The sequence below is a fragment of the Orcinus orca genome, chromosome 9, assembly GCF_937001465.1.
Source record: "Orcinus orca chromosome 9, mOrcOrc1.1, whole genome shotgun sequence".
NCBI lineage: Eukaryota > Metazoa > Chordata > Mammalia > Artiodactyla > Delphinidae > Orcinus > Orcinus orca.
In genome coordinates, this window is record NC_064567.1 from 27,260,837 (window position 1) to 27,277,685 (window position 16,849).

Sequence of the window (16,849 nt, forward strand, 5' to 3'; positions counted from 1 at the left end):
CTCTCAATTTCAAGCACTGCTTTTGAGGCCACCACCTCCTCTCCAGCTCATTCCCTTTGATAATCTGACTTCACAGGAGAACTTGCTCTCCCCATCTCCCCACTCTCCCATCTCCATCTGTCTCTTGGTGATGTCAGCTGGGCTGTGATTTTAAATACAAATCCTGTGGTGCGTTCTAGGTGGTTTGCCAAGGGTTCCCAATGAGGTTAAATCCCAGTTGCTCACAGCAATAACCAGCTGTACAATACCTACTTTACCAGGTTTTTTCCCTGCTCTGTCTTACTCTCCTTACTGCTTACTCTGCCTCCCTGGCATCACCTCCCAAACAAAAATTACCCAAGTCTTTGTCTCAAACTCTACTTTTGGGGGCACTCAAGTAATTAGCAATGATGCTGAGGACACTGATAACATGGTGATGTAGCAAACTCTTTCATAGTTGATCCCGTCACATAGATCTAATGGAGCACATATTCAGAGGACTATTTGTTGAGGAAAACTGATACTTGGCTCAACAGCTCCATTCCAAGCTTGTTGACACACCAGCTGGCATTTAAGGGAGGTACCCAGAATCAGCCTGCTTTTGTGTTGGTTCATGGGTAAAGAGATACATTTAATGTAGCTGCAATTCAGTGCACATCTTTAGGCTTAGTGGTTGAGGGACCAGCAGACTGCCTGAGACTTTTGGTTCTTTGGTCAAAAATCACCACAGTCTTGGCAGACAGGACACTCAAATGGTTACTAACTCCCCAAATGTTTATCTATTGGTGAGCATACATGAAGCCTCCAGCTTACATGTGTCTTTAACTCACTCTCTCCTCACTCGTGTTGGTCACTTCTCCAGGCCACTGATAGAACATCAATGCAGAGGCTTGAATGCCTCTTAAGGCTTGTTGGAAATTGGAAGCTGAATCTCTATCAGCATAAGTAGCTTAGGCAACAGCTGTCTTCTATCAAGGGCATATATCACTTTCATAACTGGAGCTTTAGCTGTGTTTTTTGGGGGTTTTTTTGTTGTTGTTTTAGCTGTTTAATTAAGTGTTGTGAGGACAAAATAGATGAGAATGTCAGGAAGTGGGGTGGAAACAAATATATGAACATACTTGTAGAGGAGAGACCCAGAAGGGAGGTTTAACCTTTTCTCACTTTCCATCTCCTAAGCTTATATATATTAACAATACATAAGTGATTTGTTGAGTTCCTTCTTATAATGCCAGGTATTTGCATTATTTTATGCCCTTTGACAATCCTATGAAATAGGGAATATTATTATCTTGTTCAATAGATGAGGAATTTGAGGCTTAGGAGGTTAACTATTAAAACTTGCCAAGGTACATGGTTAATAAGTAATGAAGCCACACCGGCTCCCACCTATTCCCTGGAGAGCTTAGCTCTGAACCGTTCTGCTGATACACTGCAAACTAGATTATGTGATAGGAAGGGCACCCCTGGGGCTGTACAAATGGCAGCCCTTCCACTCTGCTCTATCGCCCTGGGCAAAGGGAAGGGTGGACTTAAACTTAAGGCTCATTCTATTCTCTGTTGCATGACCTTGGACTGTTAAGTGGTCTCTGTTATTGATGCGCTAAGGCCCTTGAAGGAAAGGCAGCACCGGGAAAGGGAAGATCAGTTCACACTTTTGTTGCTTCTGTTTAGTATAAGTCTGAGTTTTATAGGGCAGTGCCAGATTGATTTATATCCTTTCCTGCAATAAGAAAAAGGAAGAAAATTTTTATTTAAAAAGGAAAGATTCTTAAAGTCTGTGGGAAATGAATGGGATTTAAAAAAGGTTAGATTTTTTTCTCTTTTGACATTTTCTGTTATGCTGACATTTTCTGTGGTGTTTGGTTGGGGCACTACCTTTTCTGTTTTGCTTTATGTTTGTCTTAAACAAATCAAGTTCTTTGTTTTAAAACTATTTCTATTTTTCCTTTTCTGCTTCGTAGGAGCATGTCTCTCCAAGAAGATACCAAATCACTTTTATTTGGTTCAAGTTTAAATTATAGTTGTTGAAAAGATTTATGCTATTTTTCTTTGTTTAAAAAATTTACACTGGAAATATATGTATCCCAGAAGAGAAATGAAGGTTTCCCTGGTTTAAAGGATTTTAAGTATTTAAACTCTGAAAAAACACAATTATATGAACACTAAAGTCATGTTTATGCAACACGTGTGGTTTTGTTGATTTTGATAGGCAGGATGGATAACTTAGGCCAAAACTCACCTTTGGTATAAAGAAACATCAATATAATATTTCACCAAGGAGCACAAGTAAAGCCATCCCAACTCAGACTGCGAGGCTAGCATGCCCCATTTCAGTGGGTTCCTGTGTTAGTAAGTTGATCTCGTGAGGACTAATTGAGTGGATAATTGCTCGACTACACAATTTTTCTGGTTTAAGAGTCAGAGAATTTCAAGAACTGAAGGGATTCTTAGCTAGTTTGGGTCTTCCCAATATAAATCAATCTTTCCTTTTTGTTGATTTTTTGTTCTCTCTTTTGAAAATGATATTCTGCACAGTACAATCGAGAAAACATCCTATGTGGTCATCCCCTTGTATAAAGCCATTGGCACCTATTTTGGTTTCCTGGTCCTGCCATAATAAAGTACTACAAGCAGGGTGGCTTCAAACAAAATGTATTCTATCATAGTTGAGGAAGCCAGAAGTCCAAAGTCAAAGTGTCACCTTGGTTGGTTTCTTCTGGAGGCTCTTAGAGAGTGTATGTTCCACACTCCTCTCTGCTTCTGGTGGTTGCCAGCAATCCTTGGTGTTCCTTGCCTTGTGGGTACATAACTCCCATCTCTGCCTCCATTTTGACATGACTTTCTTCTCTGTGTGTGTTTTTGTCCAATTTTTCCTTTTCTAATAATACTCGTCGTTGGATTAGGACCCATGTTAGTCCATTATTTCCACATTTTAACTTCATCACATCTGCAAAGACACCATTTCCAAATAAAGTCACATTCACAGATACTGGGATTGGGACATCAACATACCAGTTTTGGGGAAGGGGCACAATTCGCCCAACACTAGCACCACGATGACACATTGGAAGTGCAAGTCCACCTTGACTTGTACTCCTTGGTGAAATGTTATGCTGATGTTTCTTTATACCAGAGGAGAGTTTTGGCCTAAATTATCCATCTTGCTCAGCTTTCCATTTATTTCCTCTAAAACACTTATCAAAATATGTACATAATTTATTCTTAATCTATCTCCCAAAGGACAAGGATCTTGTCTATCTTATTTACTTTCAAATTCCAAGCGCCAACCACAGTGCCCAGACATATAGGTGTTCAGAAAATATTTTTTGAACACAAAATCCATGGAGAACACACTCTATGTTTGATTTTTTTTAATTGAAGTATAGTTGATTTACAATATTAGTTTCAGGTGTACAGCATAGTGATTCAGTATTTTTGACTAGTTTGCATCTGCTAATCTCCAACTCCTAATCCTTCCCTCCCCCACCCCTCTCCCCCTTGGCAACCACAAGTCTGTTCTCTATGTCTGTGAGTCTGTTTCTGTTTTGTAGATATGTTCATTTGTGTCATATTTTAGATTCCACATATAAGTGATATCATATGGTATTTGTCTTTCTCTTTCTGACTTCGCTTAGTATGATCATCTCTAGGTCCATCCATATTGCTACAAATGGCATTATTTCGTTCTTTTTTATGGCTGAGTAATATTCCAGGTTAAGAGTCCACCTGTCAATGCAGGGGACATGGGTTTGAGCCCTGGTCTGGGAGGATCCCACATGGTGTGGAGCAACTAAGCCCATGCGCCACAACTACTGAGCCTGCGCTCTGGACCCTGTGAGCCAGAACTGCTGTGCCTGCACGCTGCAACTGTTGAGGCCCTCACGTCTAGAGCCCGTGCTCCGCAACAGGAGAAGCCACCACGATGAGGAGCCTGCTCACCGCAATGAAGAGTAACCCCCGCTGCCGCAACTAGAGAAAGCCCGCGCACAGCAGCAACGAAGACCCAACGCAGCCCCCCGCCCCCAAAAAGAAAAATTCCTTAGCAGTCCCTTTCAGGAGAGTGTTAACAGTGGAGGATTTCACTATTCATTCAGGGCAATTCTTAAACTCAGGACAGTTGTCACTGATGTAATGGCATTTCTATTTACGCAACAGAAAACTTGTTTTATACAGATTAGTGTTCCTTCATATAGAAATATATTGCAGCGCACATCAGAAAAGACTAAGTTAAACCTTGTTTATCCAGGGTATATTTCACAAAAACATTTTTCTCCAGTCTGTTGCTTTAAGAAATGTCCTAATTTTTCAGCCAAAGAGGCCTCAACAAATTTCAGAATTTGCTTAGGTTATAGCTAAGCAAAGTTATAAATATAAATATATAAATATAGTTATTTGCTTAGGTTATAGTAGACTTCTAGGTTCAAAAATTACTATTTTTTTTAAAAGCAAGTTTTATGTTTATTTATTCATGACCTAATTTTTTATAGACAGTATAAGGAACTATATTTAAAGACTTAAAAATAATGTCTTTTTCTAACAGAAAGCACCATACAATCATTGTAGAAAATTTTAAATATATGTATAATCAAAAAAATAAGACCTGCTCTAATAAAACTGTGATGAACAGGTGAGATACTTTTATCCATTTTGAGTTAAATTCAGAATAAATTCTCAGTATGTACAAATTTTTAAGTATATTATACATGTTTAAAACTATTTATTGATACTTGGCTATTATGAATAAATCAAATGTAATTTTTTTAAATAAGCAGCCTAAATTGTTAAGATAAGGAATAAAGCCAAAGCATGAAAAAAATAACCAGGGTAACTTATTCCTAAAAATATCAGCCAGGAAAAAAAGAAAATAAGCCAACTCAATCCTCTGGGTCATGTTTACTTAATTACACTACGATTATCTATAAGCTCCATAAAGGCTAAGATTTTTGTTAGGTTTATTCACTGTTTAATTCCTGTGCCCAACAATACCTGCCATATATTAATACTAAAAAACAATTTGTTGAATGAGCTAATTAGGAAAATATAATAAAACTATGGTCTGTATGCAATTTGTAGCCCCCTTTGGCAGTATAAGTCTAAATAATCAAAAAGTATTTATGCAGTAGCTTTTGTGTTTGGATCCCACAGATATCTGCCTCTAGTTTACATGTGAGGAAACCAGGGCTCATAAGTATTGGTCTCTGGTTTTTCTTGCTCTGATAGTCCAGCAAAATTAAGAACAGAACTGACCCACGCAAATGAGAAATGAGTCGCAAATGTGCTAGGATATTGATTAGCTACAGATATCTAAACTTGAGATCTATAATTTGAATATGACTTACTAGGAGGTGAATCTTGAAACAAGTTTAAAGAAACTCACTGAAGCTCTTCACATGTAATATTACACTTGGACCTGATTGTTGTGCACTCTGGGTTATTTTGCCAATTTAGCTGCATTCTCATTTAGTTTCTCCATCTAGTAGCGTCTGTGTTTATTTACATTTTCTAATGAGGTTGGATGAAGATAATTTTTAATAATATCTCCCCTGTGCTCAACTTCAGATGAATGTTAACCACTTGGAAAATGCCTTTTCAGAATTTGCTGAACCAAAGTTAGCCCCAAACTTAGCAGACGATCTCTGCTAAGTTTCCCGAAGTCTGATCTTGTGCATAGTCAGCCTAGCCCAATGACCCACCTTCAATCTCTATGCAGACTTCCGCCTGTCCTCCACCAGTAGAGTTCTGGAAGCTCCTCTCTAAGTGCCAACCCCTTCAGCAACTTGCAACTTCAATCTCTGCCTCCTCAATGCCCGTCACTCCTCTTAGAGTCCACCTCCTTGAGCCAAGGTAGAAAAGTGACCTCTAAGCAGAATCCAGGGCTATCATGAGGCTCACCATGTGTGTTTTCCTCCTCGGAGAATCACAGTCCTGTGCTGCCTATTGTTCAGTCCCTGACAACGGTTACCTCATATATTTTGTCCAGTTTAATAGTTGTTTACAGTGTGAGAGGGAACGATACTTGTACCACTCGTTCTGTCAAGTCCAGAAGCAGAAGTCCTATTTAATTCCTACTATGCTGTCTTCATTATATTCTTCTTCTTTTTTTTTGCCCTGACTTTTGCTTGATTGAATAAAATTATTTTATTACTCTTTTTTTGTGATTTGAAATCTTACATTCTATTTCTATTACACTAATGGTCATTTTCAAAAAAAATTTATTTTATTTATTTATTTTTGGTTATGTTGGGTCTTTGTTGCTGTGTGCAGGCTTTCTCTAGTTGTGGTGAGCTGTGGGGGGGCGCTTCTCATTGTGGTGGCTTCTTTTGTTGCGGAACATGGGCTGTGGCCCACAGGCTTCAGTAGTTGTGGCTCACGAGCTCTAGAGTGCAGGCTCAGTAGTTGTGGCGCACGGGTTTAGTTGCTCCGCGGCATGTGGGATCTTCCCAGACCAGGGATGGAACCCGTGTCCCCCTTCATTGGCAGGCGGATTCTTAACCACTGTGCCACCAGGGAAGCCCCCCAAAAATATTTTTGACCAATATTTGAACCTTTATTTTTTAACAACATTAGTAATTAAAGTGTACATATAAAATTTCTCCCTCTAAGAATGTGTCATGAATAAATATTAGATAAGAAGCATCTGCATTATCATAATGTACAGTGCTATTATTTATACCTAGAAAAATCTAAAAAGAACTGAAATTTATTACATCTAATAACAATAAGATAATTCTAATTTGGCTAGAAAATCAAGACTCTTCCTTTATACTAAGACTTCTATTGGCTCCTGGAAGAGGATCATGGGCAGCCCTAGGCATATTCCTTGGTTCCCCTCAACTCTGGTTAAGGCACTAGGGATAACTGAAGTTCTCTAAACGGAGTTAAAACCCTACCAGGATGAAAAGCCTGAGGTTAGGACTTTAATCCAGATATCTCAAATAGATGAACAAAAGTAAACTCATGCCACTGTGCATAGTAATATCAGGCTATTATCCTTTTTTTTTTTTTTTTTGGCGGTACGCGGGCCTCTCACTGTTGTGGCCTCTCCTGTTGCGGAGCACAGGCTCCGGACGTGCAGGCTCAGCAGCCATGGCTCACGGGCCCAGCCGCTCCGCGACATGTGGGATCTTCCCGGACCGGGGCACGAACCCGTGTCCCCTGCATCAGCAGGTGGACTCTCAACCACTGCGCCACCAGGGAAGCCCAGGCTATTTTCTTTGTAGCTTAGGGACTTTGTACTTTTTTTTTTTTTAGGGAAATAGTTTCTTCGGTATTATATTGACTCTGAATTTCACTCCTCTCCTTTGGAGAGGTGTGTGTGTGTGTGTTTAAAGAATAGTTTCCTGTTGATTCTCTTGGAAGAATGAGAAAGATTATCCTCTCTTTTCTTAACACTGGTAGAGAAATCTTGGAAGATTCTAAGCCTTGGAGAGTTACCTCATTTAATCTTCAAAACCGACCTAAGAGGAAGACACTACTATTTTCTCCTTTTTACAGATGGGGAAATAGAGTTTGAAGAGATTAAGTAACTTGGTCATGTTCATATATCTAGTAAGTGAAGTATCTAGTGTTCAGATCCAGGTACCTGCTTTTAGATCCTGTGTTCTTATATGCTCTGAAGAAGCCAAATATATATTGAGTATCAATATGTAGAATAAATAATACAGCCTATAGCACAGCCCCAGGGAAAAGACATCTCTAATTTCAGAAGTTACGTAGAGCACTGGAATTTTATATCCCCATGAAGTAAGTACAGAGAGTGTTTTCTAGAGGCAAGGGGAGCTGGACATTCTACTTCCTGTCTTCTAAAACAACAGGAAATTCCTTCTTTCCAGTTAAAAGTATTAAGCAAGTCAAGGCCATCTATGAGCATTACATCCTGGACATGTGAAGTCTAGAAAATAAATACCTGTTGTACCAGAACAAAGGCCATCTAATGGTTTTTGTCCTAGGCAACTCAAGGGAGGCTATCTCTTAAAAAACGTTTCCAAAGTACATAGTATTTTATGGAAAAAAAAGTGAAGATAAGAAATGTTGCATATTAAAATGTTTGTGACAGGTGCATTTAAAGCCTTCTCTAACCTCCTGCCTCTCAGTGTGTTTACATGACAACTCACTTGAATAAATACTTAGTCTGGAGGCTATTCTGGAAAGCAGGGGCCCCTGATACGCTTGGTAACTATAGTTACAGTTGTCTCTCCTTTTCCTGGAATGTAAAATAATTTATCATCATCTCAGAAGTCATTCTGAAAGCCTTAATGAGATAAAGACTCATTTTTTCCAGGTGATATTCCTACTGTTGAGTGCTAGTCATAATTTCCTTCTCTTAACGATAACAGAGATGTCTAGCTGTAAAGCAGAGGCAAGATGTGAATGCTAACGTCTTACAACGTGGAGAACACATCAATTAATTTAAAAACATTCTTCCTTAGGAAAATGTTTTTTCTCTCTTCATTAAAATAAAATAACTATTTAATTGATGATTATCCCAAAAGCAGCTTCCAGATAATGATTATATTGAGTATTAATTGGGTAATCCATACAAACTTGGCAAAACATGAACTGATTTTTTAAAAATGTTTACCAAAAATCGAAACGTTCCTCCCAGTTGGGAGATGCAAACTGTAACCGAAGAGATGGGAAATTAATCTCACAGTGAATTATACCCTTAAGACCCTGATGTCTCTTGTGGGAAGAGACAAGAGAGTAATCTCCTCTACTGGTGCAGAAGAAGTTAACAAAACTTTTCTTATCTCTCGAGTTATTTTTGAGAAGGCGTTTAGGAGGAGATTAAAAATTTTACTCCTTTTATTATACTAAAAGGCATAGCTTTAATACAATAGGAACACTTCAGTAAACATCCTTTAAAATAGGTTTGTCAATCTCTCCTACTATGGCCAAAGTGTGCTATTTTCTCCCAAAGAAAGAGAGGACTTGATATGCCAGGAAGAGCTCTTCTCCAACTTCACATCCACGCCCATTGCTGGGGGCTGCGACTCGAGCCCACCTTGGGCTGGGAAGCTGATTTGTGTGGGTTTTGGATGCCATCCTCTCTTTTCATTCTGGTGTGAACACAGTGAATTCTAAGAAAACACACTGACAAGGACACAGGAAATACTTTGAGTGCACATTTGACTTCTTAAGCAAAAGTTTCTTACTCTGTTCTTGTTCATCACCTTCAGAATTGACTTCTTAAGGAATTCTGAGCCTTGCCGTCCCTTTAGTGGTGCCCCCAACTCCAGGCACTAGAGGGACTGCTTGAGTTTAGCAACACCTTTGAAAAAAATAAATTTTTTGATGATTTGGTCAATCATTTATTTCAATTTCTTTCCCTGCTTAGAAAATATTCTTTGTCATCTTTGGCTTGACTATATTTAAATAAATTTGTTTGGTTTTATTTCCTTGGTAGAGGAATTGGTAGAGGAGATATAAGAAAGTGGGACTAACTTCGGAAATTTAAAATAGTATCAAATCAGTGGTTCTCAATTAAGCCAGGCCTAATACTCCTCCTTGAAAGAATATTTGGTTCCCCTGGCAACCAGCCCCCATCCTTATGTGCTATCCCAAAATCATCTCCCTAACATAAATCCAGTAGTGATAGAGGGCTTGTTATATATAACAAGACACCCATTTCACCTTTATGACTCTAAAGTGCTTCCAGAAACTGAGGACAAGAGACCAAATATTATAACAAAAGATGCTGCCATTGTTCTTGTCACTCACTCAGGAAATTCCAAAGGTTTGGGGAGCTGTGAGCCAGGAACCATGGAGGAAGACAAAATACATATGAGAAATATATTTTGGTCATCTGAATGGCCAGATATATATGTGAAAAACCAAACTCTGCACACCAAGTAAAACAAAGCCAAAGATGAGTTTATGGCAAGGGTTTTGACCGACAAGCTGGGAAACTCAAGGCTATGGGAGCAGTGAGTTCCCAGCTGTTTATAGCCTAAAGGGTTTTTATGGGGTAAATGCGGAAATTATTTGTCTTTTTCAGCTGACCGGTTGCATGATGGTCTTCTTTCTTTTTGAATCAGGGTAGCTGACTTAGGGGAACAAAAAAGTCCAGAGGCGGTGTGAACTGACTTTTGACCTTGGCAGATTGCTGGTGTCCTCTGCTGATTTCTGAGAAGAGCTGTAAAATCTCCCAACTGATATTAGGTAAGGTTAACCTTTGCTTTTCTTTAATGCACCTGTGTCGCCAGCTCCTTTTTGTCCCCAACATAAGTGACTCCACTTCAGTTTTGGTTCTACATATATTTCTTATAAATCACAGTATCATTCTCAGCAAAGTGATATGTCATAATAATACCACCCCGCCCTCTGCAAGTCCTCAAATCTGATCATATTCATGGTTGTGGGATTCTATATGTCTTGGGAATGGGAAAGTGGAAATTTGGTGGGTAGTGGTGGAGGTGTGGTGGTAGTTATGTGGGATTCTGCCAAAATGGTGTCTTATCATCAAGTCTTTCGAGAAGCATTGATCCTGTTGGTTGTAAGTTCTGTATTCTTCAAATATGGGCCACGTGTGCCCAGCATAAGCTTTAGTAGCCAACTCCTGGAAAACACGATCTTGGGTAGCATCTGACACCATCTTGTTCATATTTGTATGTCAAAGTAACACTTTGAGGGTGTAATGATTATTAGTGAGCTTTAAGTAACATTTCTTCAAGTTATTTAAATTGCATCAGTAGCTTTGTTTGTTTAAATCTCATTAGTAGCTAATTCATTTAATTAACTGCAATTTTCCAGGATGGTCTTTTGGTAGCTTATGTGTAAGGAAATATGAAATTTCCCTAAAGTATTATAAATAAATTCATCTCTTTCATCATTAACGTATGACGTTTAATGTTAACTGGGTAGCTAATAAAAGTCTTAGAGTAGACTCATAAAAATAAGTAGAGGGCTTCCCCGGTGGCACAGTGGTTGAGTCCGCCTGCCGATGCAGGGGACACGGGTTCGTGCCCTGGTCCGGGAAGATCCCACATGCCGCGGAGCAGCTGGGCCTGTGAGCCATGGCCGCTGAGCCTGCGCGTCCGGAGCCTGTGCTCCACAATGAGAGAGGCCACAACAGTGAGAGGCCCGTGTACCACAAAAAAAAAAAAAAAAAAAAAGTTGAGATTAGAAAATGAGCCTTGTAGGAAAAGATTAAAGGATCATTCAGGGAAACCGAGAACCGTTTTGCTGGTAATCTTCATTTAGCTGATAATAGAAAGTAAGGAGAATATTGGTGAGTTATCGTTCTTCATAAAGAATGGAAGGGAGAGTGAATAAAGTTATTTGTAACACTTGAATGGGTTAGAAATTCCAGCCAGTTGGAAAATATTAAGGATTGCTTTGGAAATTAAAGTAATAGTTTGGAATAGTTCTCTGGATTAAGACAGGATAATTTCCTCATTTGTTTGCTGTGCTCTGAGACGGATTCACTGAAGCACGTGGACAAATTTGATAGCTTTAACAAAGTTCCGTCAAGGTTTAAATGTTAGAAACCTTCCGTCATTCTTAGAACGGCCTCTGGAGGTCAGGGTTGAGGCATGGTGCATAGCTAAAATTCCTCAGTCACTGTCTGCAGTCAAAATATGGCAAACACTGATACTTTTGGTTCTCCATCTGGCTTCATTCATAAGCTCTAAATTTGTTTACTCACAAAATGTAATTTAACTAACAAGCTAATATGAAACATTCTCTGTTATTGGATATTTGAATATATATTAAGTTTATACATTTAAGTAAGAGTCTATGTTATTTCTGTTAAAATAAAGAAGTTAAGGCTCTAAGAACATTTTTAAAAATCTATTTAGACCTTGAAATATGCAAGGACTTGTAAAATAACATGTATTAAGAATGAAAGGTGCCTCAACTTTAAATTAATAGGATATTATAAGTTTTGTCATGTTCCTGAAATTTAGGATTGCAATTATTTTCTTAATTCAAAAGCATTTGAAAGCTCTCCAAAACAGTTTAAAATCATTTGGAACAAGACAGAATAATTTACCATTATTATTGTACTTTAGTGTTTTTATCATGCGCAGTTCAGAGGATGGCATGCAGCCAAAAGACATCTCCACAGTTCCTCCCGAGCATCCTCGGCCAGAGCTAAATGACTAGTGAAGGCCAGCGACCAGGAAAGGGGAGATTAGAGGAAGGCCCTTCTAAGAAGCTCTTTACCAATTTCTGGAGCTTCAGTCTTTCCTCTTCTCCAGTTATTTACTGCTTTCTTACCTTATTTATTTATTTTTAAACAATGATCCCAGATGTCCTTGAATATTTGGGGAAACTGTGAAAGGTAGTCTTTTTTTTTTTTTTTGCGGTACGCGGGCCTCTCACTGTTGTGGCCTCTCCCGTTGCAGAGCACAGGCTCCGGACGCGCAGGCTCAGCAGCCATGGCTCACGGGCCCAGCCGCTCCGCGGCATGTGGAATCTTCCCAGACCGGGGCACGAACCTGCGTCCCCTGCATCGGCAGGTGGACTCTCAGCCACTGCACCACCAGGGAAGCCCAAGGTAGTCTTTTTAACAACTAAATGAAATCGCTATATTTAATTATGTGTCATGTGGTATTAGTACTTGAGCTGCTTCCAAATATCATTCAGTAAAAAAGAGTATGCTCTGGTAGTTCCAGTAATGCCCAGACTTTTCTGACCCCTTCAGTCCCTTCCCCTATTCCTCCCCTCACTCCCAAACTTCATTATTTACAGCTCTAATATCATCTTCTCTGTGAAGACTTCTCAAATGCCATCATGTGACTTTCACCACTCCTTGCTGGATTCTCGCACTGGGCCTTGTATGCACCTCTGTTAAATCTCACTCAGTGGCATGTTTTTGAGTTCTTCCATGCTCCTAAAATTTACAGTTACAGACAGCAAGGTGGTAGAGAATATTCAAAATATGTAAACACCGGTAGAACATAGGTGTCGGTCAATCAGAATGGAAACCAGCTTTAAATAACACTGGTGTGTTGGGCTAAATAAGAACCCTGGAACCAGCCTATGAGCTCTTCAAGGGCAGGACTCCTGTTGCATTTGACTTGGTATTCTTAACACCTAGCACAACACTTGGCTTACAGTTGATCGATAAATGTTTTGTGAGTGAATGAATATGAAGAAAAGTTATGCATTAATTCCAGGAAGAGCCCTGAAATCTTAGTAGTGACTTCAAGGTTGCCTAGCATCATTTAACCTGAGACATTAGTTTAACTTGAGGTAAAGGCATTGTCCTTCATACTAGTTGATCCTAATGACACACTCCACAGGTCCTAGGCATTGAGTTGTCCCCACAGGCAAATTGCCCTGAGCCATCTGATCTCTCTCATACTTCTGTGATGTATTTTTGAGGAAGAGAACGGGTTAATTAAATTGGATCTGCGGAAGGAGAAATAGTAGACAAACCTATCTCCCAAATAAAACTAAATTTCCATGATGCCATTTAAAATATAACCTATAGCTAATTATTTAAAAGATATTAAAAGAAACATTTGGAAAACTATTACACCTCATAAGTTATTTTCACATATGGTGGGATACTATATACTTATATACTAGATAAGAGTTATTCTTCATTTAATGTTTATCTATTGTGGAAAAAGATTCTTTACATACCATTTGGGACTCTTTAAAATGAAGAAATACATGTTCCACTTACCACAGTATAGCAATTCTTCAGAGACTTTTTTCTTTAACCTAAAAGTAAAGACAGAGTACATGTCAACCTGATTTCCAACTATCTTTGCTGTGGGTGTTTCCTTTATCCTGCAAGCTGGGATGGCTTAGTTCCGGTCCACTTTCTTTTAGCAGCCGAAACGTTCTGCTCAGCAGAGTGGTAGTTCCTTCTCTCCTACCCTGAGCAGGTGCATATACCCCCCAAATACACATCGAACTGAGTAGATTCAACTGCTCATATTAGACTGACTCCAAGGAATGCAGAAAGTCTGGGGCCAACGCTAGTCAGTTTGAACTTAGTTAGACCTACATAAAATAATTATTTACCTCTGCTCAATATATTGCTTCTAAGTGATGAAACCACAGAGGATTAAAGGGCATGAGTTGTGTACATCAGTGCAAGTTAAAATGGAAAGAAGGATGGGGCCATAGAAAGCTCTAAATCGACAGGGATGCTCCCAGTTTACTCCTGGGAGACAGTGTGATGGCAGGCACATCCCGAAACTTCTCGCAAACCTTTTTATCTTCAGAAATATTAAGCATTTGTCTTAATCACCACTAAAGTATCATCTGCCTCCAATTTTCTACAGTTTTTAAAAAGGCAACTGGCCATAGGTTTTGGTAGTTGTGAGTAAGTGGGTTATGAAATAAGCATGTTCTGCCTGCCCAAGAGCCTCAGCCTGAGCTTTTTCGCCCCAAATGCCTTAATGTTAGTAGTGCAACAGTTATCTCTTTATCCCACGGACAGTCCTTATCGGTCCAGAAATGGAAGCCCCATAATGTTTTGGGAGTTAGTCTCTTTCATTTACTGATTGGTTTCAGGGCACTATCCCCTTCTACAGTGATGCCTGGCACAGATTATTAAAATTTACTGGACTACAAATTTGCTTTCTTAAGACATCAGTGTAAATATTGTGAGCGATTTATTTTTCCAGAAGTGAGAACAAGGTAATAGAAATTAGTCCTAAACATGCATGCAAAAATGGTGAAAGTAATGATGCTTAAACTTAAAAAATAACATTTGCTGTGGTTATGAGGCAAGTGCCAAGTGAAAGAGAGAGACGCTTTCCAGAGCCTGAGTCTCAAAGAGTGTCTGCTTAGAGATGGGGTGATCACATATCCTGCAATTTGCAGATACTGAAACCCAATTTTCACATTTTAGTCATGGGTAAGTAAGATCTGGAAGATTGAGTCATGCTGAAGGATTTTATTTATATACAATAATTTCAGTTTATTAATTTATAACAAAAATAATGAGAAGTAGACTAGAATTCCATGGATCTGGTCAGTAAATTGTGTTTCCTATAGGTAAATTTATTTACAAAATAAAATCAATACTAGAAGGCCTCTCAGTAACTATACTGCTATAGAGTTGGGAGTCACACAATCTCCTGGGGCAATTAAAATAATCATTAAAACTGAGAAGTACTATCACGTATCTCCATTATAAGACTTCAGTTTTAAAGGAAAATTATCCAGTCCCTTAGACAGTGATGGAAACACACTGGTAAATTTTTACTATTAAATTTTTATATTTAGAATCAAGTTTTAGCCCTTATAGTATTGTACTTTCTCTTAAAAGATGTAGTATTTTCCAAGACCATAGTTCTCTCAAGTTAATTATATTTCAAAATGCTTTACTTTCATAAGGCACCAGAAATAGCTTGTTAAGGTTTAGGAAATACAGTTGTCTGAGCAGTCTATTTACAAGTCTTTACCTTGGAGGGTTATTCCTTAAGGAAATATCAAATCCAATCATGTTCATGCTGGTTATAGTTAGCTTTTGTTTCTTACCAATATTCTTATTGATACCTTATTTTGGATATGAAACCCTTACACAGGTTTATAGAAGTGAACTGAGATTGGTTATACCAGGCAAATAGCTTAATGACTACATAGCAACTGAAGAATTTGTTGAAATTTTGATGTACGCAATTTAAGTGGCAACCTTAGTTTAGTCTTCCATTTTTTTCACATTTTCTTCAAGATAGGATGTTTCTACAAGACTCTTTGTCTGTTTTATATGTGTGCAGGTATACTGCGACCTCAAAGACATTGAGGTCTCCGTTTTCAATATTTATTAAGGGTCAGTAATTGTAAAATGCAGTGAAAATTTGAAGATACAGCCAAAGTAAATTTCTTTTTAATTAAGCAGATTGGGTCATACACAAAATATTGAAACATTTGAAGTGTCTAAAATGAATTGTTTTTAACTAATTTAAGCAAGGTAGCTCAGGTCTTTTTTTTTTTTTTTTGACTTAAAAAAAGAACTTGAACAAAGGTCAAGGTAGGTGCCTCATTAAGAATATTAATTGTTTTCATTTTTTTAAGTGAAATAAAATTGATAAAGAAACTTCCTAAGATAGTTTGGTTTAGGAACCATTGTCCTTAGATATGGTCTGAGCAAGAATATAAAATAAACACTCCTTTGGAAGTGACTTTTGTGATCTTTTTAAAAATATCTACATAGCCTAACTTGATGGCTAATACTGCCAGCAAAAGCAACTCCCTGTATGTAACTGTAAACACATAATATTTGTCTGGGGGAGCCCACAGGTAAGTTTGAATTTTCCCAGGAGAGAGCAGAGTACTGAGAATGGGGAAATAGGACTGGTGAGTTTTGAAAGAAAGGAATGAAAGTAAAAGATAAGCATAACTTATCTACACATAAACATCTTACAAGTTTAACTTATCTTAAACTTGAGCATAAACTTATCCTACACAGTCGAGGTAGGGCTTAGGCAGTTGGACACACCAGGTGAGCAATAGGACATGGGGTGTGAAAGTACTGAAAACAAGAAAGGAGACACAGAAAAGGAATTATGTTTTCATACCTACATAGATCCACATGTCCTCATGCATTTGGGAGTTTGCCTCCTACCCATGTGGTTTAATATTGTAGGACCTCTGAAAGTCCTGGACCAAAAATATCTCTTTTGACTTTCCTCCCTAGTTGCTTGAAATTCTCATTATGTTTATTCTGGGGGGATAAAAGCAAGGTTGATCCTGCCTTGTCTTCTAATCAGCCTGGAAGCAGCTTGTTAACAAGAATGGTACCCTATTTCTCTGAACCCTCGTACAGTGCCTAACAGTGATGCTTACAGGTGACCTTGACATGTGAGGGAAGATGGGGCACTTTCATTTCTAGCTGTTGAGACCTCCATTCACGTTGGTGTATCCAAGGGGCACCGAGGAAAAAGGAAAAAGCACA

At 38.6% G+C, this 16,849-nt stretch overlaps 1 protein-coding gene and 1 long non-coding RNA gene across 2 annotated transcripts in view; one reads left to right on the forward strand and one right to left on the reverse strand.

Annotated features, from left to right (window-relative positions):
- IQUB (IQ motif and ubiquitin domain containing) overlaps positions 1-11,014 on the forward strand; it is a 125,311-nt gene extending 114,297 nt beyond the window's left edge. Inside the window, exon 13 of the mRNA XM_033420375.2 lies at positions 10,020-11,014. Within this exon, the coding sequence (XP_033276266.1) occupies positions 10,020-10,028 (9 nt within the window). The 3' untranslated portion in view covers positions 10,029-11,014. The remainder of the gene's footprint in view (positions 1-10,019) is intronic.
- LOC125965328 (uncharacterized) overlaps positions 1-13,644 on the reverse strand; it is a 61,083-nt gene extending 47,439 nt beyond the window's left edge. The window contains exon 1 of the long non-coding RNA XR_007479080.1: positions 13,622-13,644. This is a non-coding gene — a long non-coding RNA (uncharacterized LOC125965328). The remainder of the gene's footprint in view (positions 1-13,621) is intronic.
- Positions 13,645-16,849: the final 3,205 nt, after the last annotated feature.